General features: G+C 42.5%; 1 protein-coding gene across 4 annotated transcripts in view; it reads right to left on the minus strand.

Moving 5' to 3' along the window:
• The window catches only part of UBN2 (ubinuclein 2), a 68,131-nt gene that overhangs the window by 41,892 nt on the left and 9,868 nt on the right, over positions 1-16,371 (minus strand). For 3 of the 4 annotated variants that reach the window (XM_058655063.1, XM_004594369.2, XM_058655064.1), the window contains exons 2-3: positions 15,748-15,840; positions 1,829-1,930 (exon numbers count right to left, since the gene is read on the minus strand). In XM_058655063.1, coding sequence (XP_058511046.1) covers positions 1,829-1,930; positions 15,748-15,840 — 195 coding nt within the window. The remainder of the gene's footprint in view (positions 1-1,828; positions 1,931-15,747; positions 15,841-16,371) is intronic. The other variant, XM_058655062.1, reaches the window with a different exon arrangement.

The following is a 16,371-nucleotide window of genomic DNA, read 5'->3' on the forward strand; positions in this document are numbered from 1 at the left end:
GGCATTGGGTGCAAGTTATGTCAGGCTGGACTGCAGCACCACCTAGCAGGTGCAAGATGCTGGGCTGGGAGTGAGTATGGCAGGGGAACCATGGGCTATCCTCTGCTAGGCCGCAGCTCCCACTGGTAAGCATGAGAGCCAGGGGTGGGGGCAGATCACACCGGTCAAGGTGGCAGTGGCAGTACCTAGTACTATACATGTGGGCTGGGTGTGGGGTAGCTTAGGCTGAGCTAAGCTGCAGCAGCCATGGATGTGCATAAGAGCCAGATGGGATGCCGGGACAGAAACAGCTAGGCTGCAGCACATGCAAAAACCGGGGTTGGGGGCATGCATGGTGGGAAATACGGGGGTCGCTCCAACTAGGCCACAGAACCCATGAGGGTGTGTGTGAAGATCAGTCCTGTGGTAGGCAGGGTTGGCCTGGGCTAGGCCAGGATAGGCTGCAACACCCACCAGTTTACACACAGGCTGCTGCAGGTGATGGACTGAACCTGACCCTGCACTGGCTGGCACACACAAGAGTAAGTCTGAGATCACCCCAGGTGAGGTTTCTTGGGGGACTCCCCAACTAGACTGCTGGACTCAAACCCTGGCCACAGAGAAAAACCACAAGATATGTGGTACAACTGTGGAGTGCATATATCAGGACTAGGCCTCTTCAGTTGCTGAAGCCTGTACAGTAGACAGCATGCCTAGATGCACACTTGGGACACAAATGCCAACCCAACTAGGCCAGCAGTGGATACTGAGTGCCTCATCAGAGATGAAAAGCAGAACAGGTTGGACCACTCTCCGACCAAGCTTTGCAGGGAGTGTCTGGATCTATGGATGCACTAAAGTGGACTTAATCAGTCAAGACCTTGGAAAGATTTCCCCAACCCTGGTGCAATAAAGTCAATCACGTCTCAGAACTATGAAAACCTCTCAAGTAACATCCTTGAACAATCTTCCACACACTGGGGTTTCTAAAGGTGTCATTAAATGACTGTTCCAGTCCTCTGGTGCTGATGCAGACTGACAGCATGGAGTGACCCCCTTCCTCCCACCCTGGGCCATTAGAACACAGGAGGTATACGCTTGCAATGGGGAAATCTCAACTGAACTTGAGCTGTGGTTATGCAATAAGGTGGAGGAATCCACCATGGTGGGAGGGTTTGGGGAGGGGTGGGGAGAACCCAAGTATCTATGTAACTGTGTCACATAATACAATGTAATTACTGAAAAAAAAAAAAAAAAAAAAAAAAAAAAATTGAAGCATTTGTCCCACCACCCTTCCTCTGTACCTCAACCCCCTCAACCTAATCAGAGGCCCACACTGGTGTGCATCCCTCTCAACTATGTAAACAGTATTAAAAATAATTTTTAATTTAAAAAAAGCATAGTTAAGAAAAACAAAACATTCACTGAATTTTACTCTCTTTGACTTCTATTATCCCAAAGAAATAAAGAATTTGCTGCTACATTAAAAATATATTACTCGGGCCCAGCACCATGGCCTAGTGGCTAAAGTCCTCGCCTTGAACGCTCCAGGATCCCACGTGGGCACAGGTTCTAATCCCAGCAGCTCCACTTCCCATCCAGCTCCGTTCTTCTGGCCTGGGAAAGCAGTCGAGGACAGCTCAAATCCTTGGGCCCCTGCATCCCCATGAGATACCTGGAAGAAGTTCCTGGCTCCTGGCTTTGGATCAGCATAGCACCGGCCGTTGCAGTCACTTGGGGAGTAAATCATCAGATGGAAGATCTTTCTCTCTGTGTCTCCTCCTCTCTGTATATCTGGCTTTGTAATAAAAATAAATCTTTAAAAAATACATATATATATACTACTCACAGCCTCCGAGTTATCAATAAATGGATCTGTTTCATCGTAGCCAAAGCCTATATCAATTAAATCTTGTAGCCGATCCTTGCGGTGTTTACGGGGTTTTCCACCCTGCAAAGAACAGATATGTTAGACCAATTTAATACTCAATTATTTCCCTACAATTGAAAAAGAATTAGAAGATTTCAAGTACCTTTTGTAGATAATTCCCTTCAAGGGTGTCACTTAACACTTTCCTTCCCCGCAGTAGAGTAGAAACAGGGAGAACAAAGCAACTCTGGTGGAAAGCCTTGCCAATGCTACCTCAGCCAGGTGAGCACAATGAACACAAACCAAAGGCTCTGTGGTCAGCATGTATACTTGGTATAGAATGATAAAAACTGTACATTATCTGTGGCCTGCCTCTCAAAAGCCTACAATCCTACCCTACCATAACAAAAACATCACACAGACCCAGATGGACAGTGTACCAAATAAGTGACCCATATTCTTCAAAGCTGACAGGCTATCAAGTAACAACAACAAAACCCTGAGCCCAAGTGACCCTTGAAAGGTCTAATGGCCAGCGGTGAAGTGGTATCCTGAATAGTATCCAGCAGCTGAAAGACAGACATTATGGGAAAAGCAGTTGAATCCCAAAAGACTGTAGCACTTACTTAACATACCAATGTTGGCTTCCTAGCGGTAGCAATTGTACTACATGAATGTACAATGTTAACAACACAAGAGTTGGGTAAAGCCTGTATCAGAATTTTTACAACTTTGGCTATTTTCTGTAAGTCTAAATTATTCTTAAAATTAAGTGTTCTTAAAATTTTATTTTAATTTTATTTTAAAGTCAAACAGAATCAAAGATCCTCCAGCTGCTGGTGCTCTCAGCAAATGCCTGCTGTCAGACTAGGCCAGGCCAAAGCCCGGAGCCCTAAACTGTACAGGCCTCCCATGTGGGTCACAGAAACCCAGGCTCTTACTCCATCATCTGCTGACTCCCAAGGCTGGATCAAAATGACAGCAACTGGCACTTGAATCCAGGCACTCTGGTCGGGAGGCAGGCAACCCAAACAGCATCTTAACTTGCCCCAAATGTCCACCCTTTAAAATTAATTCTAAATTCATAGAATTACACAGATACTCCCTTAAAATGAATAATGAATTCAAGCACTGGTATAATCCAAGTAAGCCATTTTTGGTTATCTGTCCACCTATCTATCTATTTTTATTGGAAAGGCAGATTTACAGAAGGAGAGACAAAAAAAATCTTCCATCCACTGGTTGACTTCCCAAATGGCTGCAACAGCCAGAGCTGAGCTGATCTGAAGCCAGGAGCTTCTTCTAGGTCTCCCATGTGGGTGCAACATACCAAGAAAACTTTTTTTCTTCTTCTTTTTTGAAAATTATTTATTTGAAAGAATTACAAAGAGAGATGAGGCCACTGCGCTGGGACCTCCTCACAAACTTTTTAGTTTATATGATTATTCATATCTACAGTTTTCTCTCGTTTCTAAAGATAAATTTATTTATCATTTATATATTTTGCTTGAAAGAGAGAGAAAGAGATCTTCCTTTTGCTGGCTCACCTGCCAAATAGCTGCAGCATTTGGAGCTGGGCAGATCTGAAGCTAGGAAAATGAACTACTTCCGCTCTCACATACAGTTGCAGAGTCCCAAGGCTTTGGGCCATTCTCCACTGCTTCCCATGCCATTAGCTGGGAGCTGCATCTGAAGTGGTGAAGCCATTTGGGATGCTGGCACTGCAGGCCAAGGTTTAGCCTACTATGCTATAGCACCAGCCTTAAGATTTACTTTTTATCAGGCCCGGCGCAATAGTGTAAAGTCTAAAGTCCTCGCCCTGAACGCACCAGGATCCCATATGGGCGCTGGTTCCAATCCCGACAGCCCTGCTTCCCATCCAGCTCCCTGCTTGTGGCCTGGGAAAGCAGTCGAGGACGGCCCAAAGCTTTGGGACCCTGCACCCACGTGGGAGACCCAGAATAAGCTCCTGGCTCCTGGCTTCAGAGTGGTTCAGCTCCAGCTGTTGTGGCTGCTTAGGGAGTGAATCAATGGGCAGAAGATCTTCCTCTCTGACTTTTCTCCTTTCTGTATATCTGCCTTTTCAATAAAAATAAATAAATCTACAAAAAAAAAAAGAAAAAGATTTACTTTTTATCTGTTTGAAAGAGTTGAAGAGTGAGTGGACAGAGAATCTTGCATATACTTGTTCACTCCCCAAATGGCTGCAACTGCAAGGGCTGAGCCAGGATGAAGGCAGGAGCTCATAGTGGGTGCAGGCACTGCTCTCGCAAGTGCATCAGCACAGAGCTGGGTCACAACTGGAGCAGCCATGCCTCAAGCCAGCATCTATATAGGATTTAGGTGCCACTGGAGGTGGCTTCACCCACGATACCAAACAATGCCAGCCTGTGGTATGTTCTTCTTATCTCAAACTTAATTAGAATTTCTAGAGGAGAGACCTAAACTAGAGATCTTTGTGTGGGAGGGCTGTTGCTTAATTTTCCTGTTTTTCAGATTTTATTAAAAGTTTATTTATTTTTACTGTAAAGTCAGATATACAGAAAGGAGGGGAGACAGAGAGGAATATCTTCCGTCCAATGATTTACTCCCCAAGTGGCTGCAATGCCTGGAGCTCTGCCAACTGGAAGCCAGGAGCCAGGAGCTCTTCCGGGTCTCCCACGTGGGTGCAGAGTCCCAAAGCTTTGGACCATCTTCGACTGCTTTCCCAAGCCACAAGCAGGGAGCTGGATGGGAAGTAGAGCAGCCAGTATTGGAACCGGCGCCCATATGGGATCCTGGCACATGTAAAGTGAGGACTTTAGCCACTAGGCCACCATGCCAGGCCCACATTCCTTTTTGAAATTATGAAATCAGTATTGCAGCCAGGAATTGACCTGGTACCCACCTATGGTGCCAGCACCACAGACAGCCTATGTTGCTCCCAAAATTTATTTTTATTCAAAAGGCAGATTTTACAGAGAGATGATACTGACAGGCACAGGTTCAATCTAGTGGTTCATTCTCCAAATGCCTACAAAGAACGGTGCTGAGCCAAAGCAAAATAGAAGCCTGAGGCCTGTAGCTTCCTTCAGGTCTGCCATGTGGATGCAGCAGACCAAGGGCTTGAGCTATCCCCTGCAGCTCTCCCAGGCCATAAGCATGGAGCTGGATCAGGGCCACTGGGACAGGAACTGGAGCCCATATGCAATGCCAGAACCACAGGTGGAGGATTAGGCTGCTGTACCGCTGTGCCAAGTTCCTTTCCATTTTAACTGCCAATGATAGCACACTTTTCACTGAAATGTAATGAATGTCTTACACAGTTTCTCCTTCCTCAAATTCACCCTACATGATGCCACCTAATTTATATTTCTAAAATATAACTTAGTATTATTTCCCTGTTCAGAGTGATCTATGGCAAGAGAATTCAAAATCCTTGATATGGTACCAACTAAATATCTTCTGCAGGTTTATTCAAATATCTTTCCAACCTTTTCCTTACAACTTTCCAACACAAATTAACACTGACCCATCTAAACTTTATACGCACTGTCCCCCTAGACACGAGCTGACTTTCCTCAAAGCTCCCCACTGTCTGAGCTCCCGGACGGCACTGAATGCTTCTATCCTTCAGAGCTCAGCAGATGGTTTTGTTTTTACAGTTGATAGCCAGGGACAGGAAGATCTTAGATACATCATTTTAGTCTTTTATCCTGGAGGCATTCTATTTAAAGTCACAATGTCTTTTTTGCTATCTTAATATGTTTTTGATCAAGGCACAACTAGCTGCCTTCAGATTCACACCCCTCAATCAAGAAAAAAAAAAATCAAACAAGTTCTATTATAGCAGGCCCAGACACACTAAAAATATAAATAAGGTACAGATGACTAGATATTTAGGAACATCTATGCTTCGTAAGGTTGCTATTTTGTTTCCAGTAGAAATGAAGACTAGTTTTAATAGTTCTGCATCCAACTTAATACAAATTAACTATGAATAAAGTATGAATCTTACATATAAAATATAGATAGCTAACACTTTATTTTATATGTATTATTCTGACCAAAATATCCTTGTAAATCTATCTTTCAAGAATAAGATCTTGGGGCCCGGCAGCGTGGCCTAGTGCCTAAAGTTCTTGCCTTGAATGCACCAGGATCACATATGGGCGCCAGTTCTAAGCCCGGCAGCTCCACTTCCCATCCAGCTCCCTGCTTGTGGCCTGGGAAAGCAGTCGAGGACAGTCCAAAGCCTTGGGACTCTGCACCCACCTGGGAGACCTGGAAGAAGTTCCTGGCTCCTGGCTTCAGATCGGTATAGCACTGGCCGTTGCAGCTCACTTGGGGAGTGAATCATCGGACAGAAGATCTTCCTCTCTGTCTCTCCTCCTCTCTGTATATCTGACTTTCCAATAAAAATAAAATAAATCTTTAAAAAAAAAAAAAGAATAAGATCTTGGAGCCAGTGGAGTAGATCAACAGGCTAATTCTCTACCATATAGTGCTGGCATCTCATATGGGTGGCAGTTCATGTCCTGGCTACTCTACTTCCCATCTAGCTCCTTGCTTACAACCTGGGAAGTCAGGAGTATGACCAAAGCTTTGGGACCCACCCTGCACCTGCATGAGAAGCCTGAAAGAAGCTCCTGATTCCTGGCTTCAGCTCAGCTCAGCTCCAGCATCTGCGGCCACTTGGGGAGTGAACCAGTGGATGGGAAAATCTCTGTCTCTCCTTCTCTCTGTAAATCTGCCTTAACATAATACTACTACTACTACTACTACTAATAATAATAATAAACAGTAACAACATCAACAAAAATAAGGTCTTCATGAAATCCATTAATTGCAGAATATCATTGATACAAATATACATTACAGAGCCCAGTGCCTAGGCTAATCCTTCTCTTGCAAGTGCTGGCATCTCATAAGGGCAATGATTTGTGTCCTTGCTGCTCCATGTCCCAGCCAGCTCCTTGCTTATGGCCTGGGAAAGCAGTGAAAGATGGCCCAAAGCCTTGCACCCTGGCTTCAGAATGGCTCAGTTTTAGCTACTGTAGCCATCTGAGAAGTGAACCAGTGGATAAAAGATCTGTCTCTCCTTCTCTGTGAAGATATATCTTTCTAATGAATATAAATCTTTAAAAAAAAAGTATAGATTACATAAACTCTAACATATTCCTTCAATGTCAAGAGCCATTTAGATACGGTAGCCAGTATAGTGGCATCCGGGTTAAGCATCCTACAAAGGTACCAGTTTGTGTCATGGCTGTTTTACTTCTGATCTAGCTTCCTGATAACACATCTGGGAAAGCAGCAGAGGAAAGTTCAAATACTGTGGTCTCTGAACACACCTGGAAGACCTGATGAAGTTCCTGGCTCCTGGTTTTAAATGCCCCATCCTATATGTTGAGGTCATTTGGGAGAGTGAACCAGCAATGGAAATTAGATCCCTGGTTTTCTTTCTGCCTTTTAAATAAATTAAAAAAAAAAAAAGGCAGTTGTCCAAATGTTGTGCATGATTGAGGTGTCTTATAGAAAAGACAGGTATGAATATTCACTAAGTATTTGACAAGGTACACAATCTACCTGTAAAGATGGATGAAATATTCAAATAACCTAACAGGTAAAGCTGACACATGCAGTGCTGGCAACCTGTATGGGTGCTGGTTCACATCCTAGGTCCCTGCTAAAGACTGAGAAAGCAAAAGATGGCCCAAATACTTGGTCCCTGCTAACCACATGGGACACCTAGAAGAAACTTCTGGCTTTGGCCTTGCCCAGCCCTGGCTATTGAAGCCATTTAGGAGGGAATCGGTAGAAGGAAGATCTCTATTTCTTCCTCTCTTTAAATCATTTTTCTTAAAGAAAAAACTTCCAAATCCTGCTTTTAATATCACACAAAATAATCACTTTCGTGAAAACCAATGCAACAATATGTCTACCAAATAAAGAGCATACAACCTCAAAAACAAAAGAATATAGATAATCATGGTTATTGATAGGGAAAGAACACAACTGGAAGCAGTGGGGAAAGCAGGCTGGCTCAATACATATTATTTGAATTTGTTTCTAATAACAGGAACATAGTGCTATATTACTCATGCAATTTTTTTTTAAAAGATTTTATTATTATTGGAAAGCCAGATATACAGAGAGAGGAGGAGAGACAGAGAGGAAGATCTTCCATCCACTGATTCACTCCCCAAGTGAGCCGCAAAGGGTCGGTTCGCCAATCCGAAGCCGGGAACCTGGAACCTCTTCCGGGTCTCCCACGCAGGTACAGGGTCCCAATGCATTGGGCCGTCCTCAACTGCTTTCCCAGGCCACAAGCAGGGAGCTGGATGGGAAGTGGAGCTGCCGGGATTAGAACCGGCGCCCATATGGGATCCCGGGGCTTTCAAGGCGAGGACTTTAGCCGCTAGGCCACGCCGCCGGGCCCTACTCATGCAATTTTAAAAAATGTCAGGTACAAGAGGGTACTCATGTAATCAATCACATGCACATTTATTAAAAGCCCTGAAAGAACGCAGATCAAACCAATCAATGACTGGCAGTTACACCTGGCTGTAGGCTTACAGATGACTGATTTTTTAGTTCCTTCTTTTGTATTTATATAATCTTTAGCAATGAACAAAGGGGGAAAAACTGGCAATGCCTAAATACAGGATGCCTAAATAGCATGAGAAACAGGAGGGAACTGGCTGGCTGGAGGAGGCAGGGCCGGGAGCAAGGCTGACCACTCACGCTATCACCTTCTGCACCTTCTGAGCTCTCACCGAGGCATGCACTATCCACTCCACAGCAGTTTCCAAGCCCTCTAGAGAGGGTTCTGCTTCCCACAACACTGCACAGGGCACACTCCGGATAACCTATGCTTCACACAGCCACGGCAAACAGCTCCTTCTCAATAGCCAGGGCTCCAGAAGCTTGACCCGCACACGAACAGCCTTCTGCCGAAGCACATCCTCTTAGTTCCCTCGCTCGTCACACACACCACTAGAGTAGTTTTCTAGCCTCCAGCTTTCCTCGCAGGAAAGACCTTCTACCTCTGAGCTGTCTTCAGCCACTATTCTCACCTTTTCTATTCTGCAATCTCAACTCCCTAACTGTGCTAAAATTCAATGATGGGCAGGCTGGAGAAACTGGAACCAAAATAAAAATTAATTCTCAAGTATTAAAATTGCACCTAAAGGAACCAAAACAGAAAACAATGGGTTAAAAGTTTCTTCCCTCCCAGAGAGACCTACTCAGCAGCCTTAGCAAGAATACTCCCTGGAGCAGACAAACCCGCTGAATTCTCCATACCTCTGAAGTAAATACATCTTACAAAAATCCAAACTTATTTGCAAATTAGGCCAAAGAATAAAAAACAAAACTCGCAATTTTGTTACATCTGAAAAGAACAAACCCTTTTAAAACCGTTCCTCTAGGCACTAGTTCACTCTGACTCAGAAGTGTATTAGTCAGTCATTAGCACCAGCTTAACCTGATCATCAGTGTTTCAAGCCAATGCAGTCTGATTACACCGTAACACTGAAGTGAAAAAGAAACAAACATGATGTTCTTAGCACAGCACCCCTCTGTGCCTCCAGCTACCAGGAACGTTCATTGATCACCTACGGGAAACAGAGCAGTCACTAACTGCTAAGACAGGCTCCAGTCTTAAAACTGAAAAGAAAACCTCTCCAAGTCACAATGCTTTCCCACTGGCCCAGTTCTGCCAGTCTTATCCCTTTACATGTAGGCCAATTTCTTCAACCTATTAATAGAACGAGCCAGTAGTGAGTGAAAAGACAGCAGAGAGCCAATTACACAGTACAAAATGATTATCTACTGATTTTTGTAATCACCACTTATAGACATAGGTTCTTCCTATCAAAATCCTAAAACCCTAAGGTTGAAGAGAATGTATTTAGCTCAAATAGGCGAAGGAATTAAAAGGGCATGTCATAGCAAGTGATGAAAATCAGTATCTATAATAAATTCTTATAAACTAGAAATTTTTCCCCACTCTTTATTTAAAATTCTCTCCCCAATCCCAATCTATCTGAGAAGGTTATTTTACTTTCACTCTAGCAATCCCCTTGGTACCCTGGATACGTTCCGGGATGCACACATCCCTTCGGCTGCCCAAACAAAAAAGTCCGTAGACGCTCGAGTCTCACACAAAATGGAGTAACATTTATTTGCACATAATCTATGTACTTCCTACTGTACATTTTATTTACTTATTTTTACTTCAGAAGCACAGGAACAGTGAGGAGATCTTCTGTTTGCCGCTTTATTCCCCAAATGCCCACAACAGCTGTGGCTGGGTCAGCCTGAATCCAGGAACCAGATCCCCAAGCTGGGTTTCCCGCAGGTGGCAGGACTCAAGCATGACTGCAGTCACCTACTGTCCCATATACACACACACACATAATAATTTGCAGTATTTTTTTTACATGAATGCTATGTCAAAAGTTGCTACATTTCACCTTCTCACTGAATAAGGCGAAAAGAACAAGTCTATTATGTTCCACAGAGATGAATTTTTCCCTCTAAATTATATTTTCAGTCTGTAGGAATCCACACAAGCAGAACCTATGGTAGGTAGGGTCAACTACAAATGTAATAGTATATTATTTTTGGCTTGTAGAACCCCCAATTCACTGATATTTGTTCTCTGTGCCTTTTATAGAGGTGTTAACAAATTTGCCCAAGTAAACTGCTTTATCCAAAGTCCTCTTTGTTTTTTAAAGCTTCCAAATTTCTCCATAAGAGGAATTTCATTGATGGCTCCAGTTTATTTACTACCAAAAAATTAAATGAACAATAACCTTACAATTTTATTGTCTTCATAACAAAGCAGAGGATGAAGATTAGAACTAGACCACTTGGTCCTTTCCTTTCTCACCTCCTCCCAGTTTATCATGTTTCCACTTTTTAACAGCCACCATCCTGGGAGCTGCAGTTGGGCTCTACAAACTCTAGCCTCAGCACAATCTTCTTTGTAGTTTTAGCCTTTTTCTGGAAAATCGGCTTGGTCAGTCTGTCATGGCCACTCTGCTTCCTACCATAACACCATTTCCCTGGACAGAGAGGGAGTCTTTGCCCTTCTTACACTGTGTTTCTTTAGTGGAGCTGGAGCTTGCCACACTTTTGCAGAAGGTATGGTGCACTTTACGAACGTTCAACATGCCTGCAGAGCACTAGAGGCATGAAAAGCCAAACCGATCTTTAAAAGTCCGATCTAAATTAAGGCCAACGTCTTGGCACAGTAGCCTAGTGGTTTAAGTCCTTGTCTTGCATGCACCAGGATACCATATGGGAACCAGTTCATATCCTAGCTGCTCTATTCCCCTTCCAGCTCCCTGCTTGGCCTGGGAAAGCAGTCGAGGACAGCCCTTTTCTTAAAAAAAAAAAAAAAAAAAAAAAAAAAATCTAAATCATTTAAGGACCCTGCATCTGCGTGGGAGACCTGGAGGCAGCTCTTGGCGCTTGGCTGCAGATTCGCTCAGATTCGCTCAGCTTCAGATTGGCTCAGCCCCGGCTGCTGCAACAACCTGGAAAGTGAACCAGCAGATAGAGATTCTTTCTCTCTCTATCTCCTTCTCCCTGAAAAGTCTGACTTTCCAAAAAACAAATATATAAATAAGACCAAAACAAATACAGAAAACCAGAGCCTAGGAAGCACTAACTCTTAGCAGGCATGGATGATCGACTAAGGAGTAGCTGATATAACTCTTAAAAACCCAGGAGTATGGGCTCGGCAGCATGGCCTAGTGGCTAAGGTCCTTGTCTTGATCCCATATGGCTGCTGGTTCTAATCCCGGCAGCTCCACTTCCTCTCTGTCTCTCCTCCTCTCAGTATATCTGACTTTGTAATAAAAATAAAATAAATCTTTAAAAAAAAAAAAAAAAAAACCCAGGAGTACATAAATGCTTTCATAGCAGCCATTTTTTTTTAATTATTTATTATTTAACTTCAGTAATTACATTGTATTATGTGACACGGTTACACAGATACTTGGGTTCTCCCCACCCCTCCCCAAACCCTCCCACCATGGTGGATTCCTCCACCTTGATGCATAACCACAGCTCAAGTTCAGTTGAGATTTCCCCATTGCAAGCGTATACCAAACATAGAGTCCAGTATCTTATTGTCCCGTCAAGTTCAACGGCTTCTTAGGTATACCCTCTCTGGTCTGAAGACAGAGCCAGCAGAGTATCATCCCAGTCAATTGAAAGCTCCAACATACCATCAGCAAAAATTTACATCATTATGGAATTAATTGACATAGTAATGAGTAACCAATATGTTAAAAGTAAATGCGAGTTCCCAGCCACCTTCTGTGACCACCTCACCTATACTTCAATTTTAGTTTATACACAACATATAACATTCAAAACATAACATGTTATACATAACATCATATCATCTTAAATCAAGGCAAACATGTGGTATTTAACCTTTTGGGATTGGCTCATTTCCCTTAGCATTATGGTTTCCAGTTTGGCCCATTTGGCCACAAAGAACTGCATTTTGTTTTTTTTAATAGCTGAGTAGTATTCCATGGAGTAGATGAACCATAGCTTTCTTATCCAATCCTCTGTTGATGGGCATTTTGGTTGTTTCCATGTTTTTGCAATTACTGATTGTGCTGCATAGCAGCCATTTTTAATCAATATCATACTTGATTCTATTTGATGATACTGTAATTCCTTTATACTCAAATACCATTGATTCTTTTTTTTTTTAAAGATTTATTTTTTATTTTTATTACAAAGTCAGATATACTGAGAGGAGGAGGGAGAGAGAGGAAGTGGAGCTGCTGGGATTAGAACCAGCGGCCATATGAGATCAAGGCGAGGACCTTAGCCACTAGGCCACGCTGCCGAGCCCAAATACCATTGATTCTTAGAAATCTGCACAAAAGCAATTTTGTGAAACAAAAGCAAACCCAAACTTCTTAGAAATATAATTTGTCTTTCATTAAAAAATGTTCCTGCATTTTGTCAACTATTTCATCAGTAAGATGAATGAAAAATGTCTTTATACCATTAAATCTTTCTTTAAAAAGATTTATTTATTTTTGGGACCAGCATGATGGCTCAGTGGCTAAATCCTTGCCTTACATGCGCCAGGACCCCATATGGGTATCAGTTCAGGTCATGGCTGCTACACTTCCCCATCAGCTCCTTCCTGTGGCCTGGGAAAACAGTAGAGGACAGACCAAAACCTGGAGACCCTGCACCCATGTGGGAGACCCGGAAGAAGCTCCTGGCTTTGGACTGGCTTAGCACTATCCGTTGTCGCCATTTGGGGCGTGAACCAGTGGATGGAAAATCTTTTCTCTCTCTCCTTCTCTAATTGTGATCTGCCATTTCCCATAAAAACAAACAAACAAATACATGAATATGTATTGGAAACAAGGCAGCAGGTGATGAGCTAACTGCCTGGGTTTCTGCCAGCCACGTCAGGGGACATGGATGGATGACTTCAGCCTTGCCCAACCTGGACTACTGCTGGCGTTTGAGCAATCAACCAGCAGATGAAAGACCTTTCTGTCTTGCCTTTATTCAAATAAATCTAAAAAAATAAAAAAAACCTGTAATTTATTATATTAATAAATATTCAGAATGGAACAAAGGAAGGAAATAGGCAAAATCAAAAAAACTAGAGAATATGGTTGAATACAGTTAGTCTGGAGTATAACAAAAGCACTATTTTATCTTTGCACAATGATAATGTCCAGCTATAGCCCAGTTATCTGAAAGTCAGCTTTCCACATCAAACAACTTCTTCAGAACATTAGCTTTTCTATGTCAAATATTTCCCTGCAGTTCAATAAGATCTGCTGTTAACTCCAAAGCAGCATTACTATATACAGAGTCTAATGATACATAGACTCATATCCTAGGAGTAACCCACAGCAAAAAAGGCATTCTAATATAATGCTGACAGAAGTAGAAACTTAGTGATATATACAAAAATTTATAAATGTATAAATTCTCTGATCTAAATTTCTCACTTCTAGGAAGTTGTCTTGTAGATAAGCTTGAACACATCTGCAATGATATTTCACAAAGTGCTGTAGCATCACTTTAAACAGTACATTTTTTAAAGAACAATCTTAATCATTTAAGGACTGATTAGTTAAAGTATAATATTTACATGACAGGTGATGCAGCCTCAAAAATACAAACGCAACCTCTCCTTGTTCTTATATATAATCATATATTCTATTAAAAATATCATGGGGCCATGATGGTGGCTCAACTGGGTAACCTTCAAGCTGCAAGTGCCAGCATCTCTGTGGGCACCAGTCCGTGTTCCAAATGTTCCACTTAAAGCCATGGGACCCTGCACCCAAGTGGGAAATCCAGAAGTTCTTGCTCCTAGTTCCTGGCTTCAGATCGGCTCAGTTCTGGCCATTGCAGCCATTTGGGAACTGAACCTTCTCTCTCCGTAAAATCTGTCTTTCAACTAAAAATAAACAAATCTTAAAACGACTAAATTTTATCAATGTTATAACCTGTACAAAAAATACTGACAGTATTCCAGATTCATACATCTCCGCTGAGATTATACTAAAATTAAACAATACAGATTATTACAAAAACCTTTGGCATCGTTTCTATTAAAACATTCACCAATCTATAACTAAATGTATTATTACATAGTCACAGAACAGAGTCAGAATGATCTATGGGAAATCTGAACCTCTAAATTTTCACCTGTTACCCACAGAACACAATTACTTACAGGCAAAGCACAGCCCAGAGCTGACTCCAATTCCAATCTATTGTCACCCATTTCTACCCCCAGAGTGCCAGCCCAGGTCCTGGCTGCATTTGGAGGGTAAAAACAATGACAAGGCTAGTGGGAAACGACATCCTTTCTCTGTGAGACACTTTCTAGCGCTCACAAAAGAATGATGAGGGTTGGACCTGGTGTGGTGGCTCAGTGGCTAAATCCTTTCCCTTACATGTGCCAGGATCCCATATGAGTGCCAGTTCATGTCCTGGCTGCTCTATTTCCCATCCAGCTCCCTGCCTGTGGTCTCCCAGGGCAGTGAACAGCCCAGAGCCTTACAAGTCTGTGCCTGTGTGGAAGTTCCACAAGGAGCCCATGCTCCTGACTTCAGATCGGCTCAGCTCCAGCCGCTGCAGCCACTGGAGGAGTAAACCAGTGGACAGAAGAACTTTCTCTCTGTATTTCCTCCTCTCTCTAAGTCTGTCTTTCCAATAGAAATGAATAAATAAATTAAAAGAGAGAGAAAGAGAGAGAGAGAGAAAATGATATGGGTCTTCCTTCCCAACTGGATTTTAGTTAAGTGCTAAGAGTAGCTAAAGCCACTGAATAAACATTCAGTGGGGGAGGGAAGCTTCCGACAGTCAATTATACAAAATAGAAAAAAAAATGTTAAGCAATTTAACAGGTAATTAAAAATTATGAGCAAACACAAATATATTGCAGCATAGAATACCTGATTTTATAAGAACACTTAAAGCAAACAAGAGACTTTCAAAATTTTCTGCTGCTTCTGATTCAGTGTGATCCAAAGTAGAAGCACAGTATACACATCCAATCTTTTAAACTCCTACGGGCACAGAGTCACAGCTACACAGACACAGGGATGTCACATCCTGGGCACAGCACTTCAGTTTCTTCAAGTCAGTATGACTTACCTTGTCATTTCACGACAAGGATCAGATAATACACGTTACTCAAACTGCCTAGAATCTAGACGGACAGTGGTAAGGCATGACTGCTATTACTGCCATCAGAATCCTGCTGGACTGACTTTCCAACCATCCATTTAGCTTCAATTTGAGAAAATAGGATAAGGCAGGGAAGCAGTAATTTATAAACCCCATCAACTAGGTGAATAGGATAAACATCAACAAAATAAACAGCTTATTATACTCACATATTTCATTTCAAACTTCTTAGCCAACATTTCCACTTCTTGCCTCTCCTGGTGTTCATCATTAAATGGGTCTTCTGTATGAATGAGCTTCTTCTGATTCAAAATGAATGAGAAAAGAAATAGAACCATTAATATTACTTGAATTTTCACTGTTAACACAATCCTTCCATTGTGTCTGCATATAATGCCTTACATGAGTCACTTCAAAAAGTTCATGGAAAAGTTCACGACTCTTTAAAAAAAGATTTAATGGGCTGGTGTCATGGTTCCACAGATTAATCTTCCACCTGCAAGCACTGGCATCCCATCTGGGACTGTTCCACTTCCCACCCAGCTCCCTGTTTCTGGCCTGGAAAAGCAGTGGAGGATGGCCCAAAGCCTTGGGCCCCTGAACCAAGATGGGAGACCCAGATGAAGCTCCTGGATGCTGGTGTCAGATCAGCTCAGCACTGGCTGTCACAGCCATTTGAGAAGCGAACCAGCAGATGGGCGATTCTGTCTCTCCTTCTCTCTGTAACTCTGCCTTTCCAGTAAAAATAAATATATCATTAAAAAATATATTATTTATTTGAAAGGCAGAGCAAGAGAGAAAAGAGAGAGGAGACAGAGAAAGATAAGGACAGA

The sequence above is a fragment of the Ochotona princeps genome, chromosome 25 (genome assembly GCF_030435755.1).
Source record: "Ochotona princeps isolate mOchPri1 chromosome 25, mOchPri1.hap1, whole genome shotgun sequence".
NCBI lineage: Eukaryota > Metazoa > Chordata > Mammalia > Lagomorpha > Ochotonidae > Ochotona > Ochotona princeps.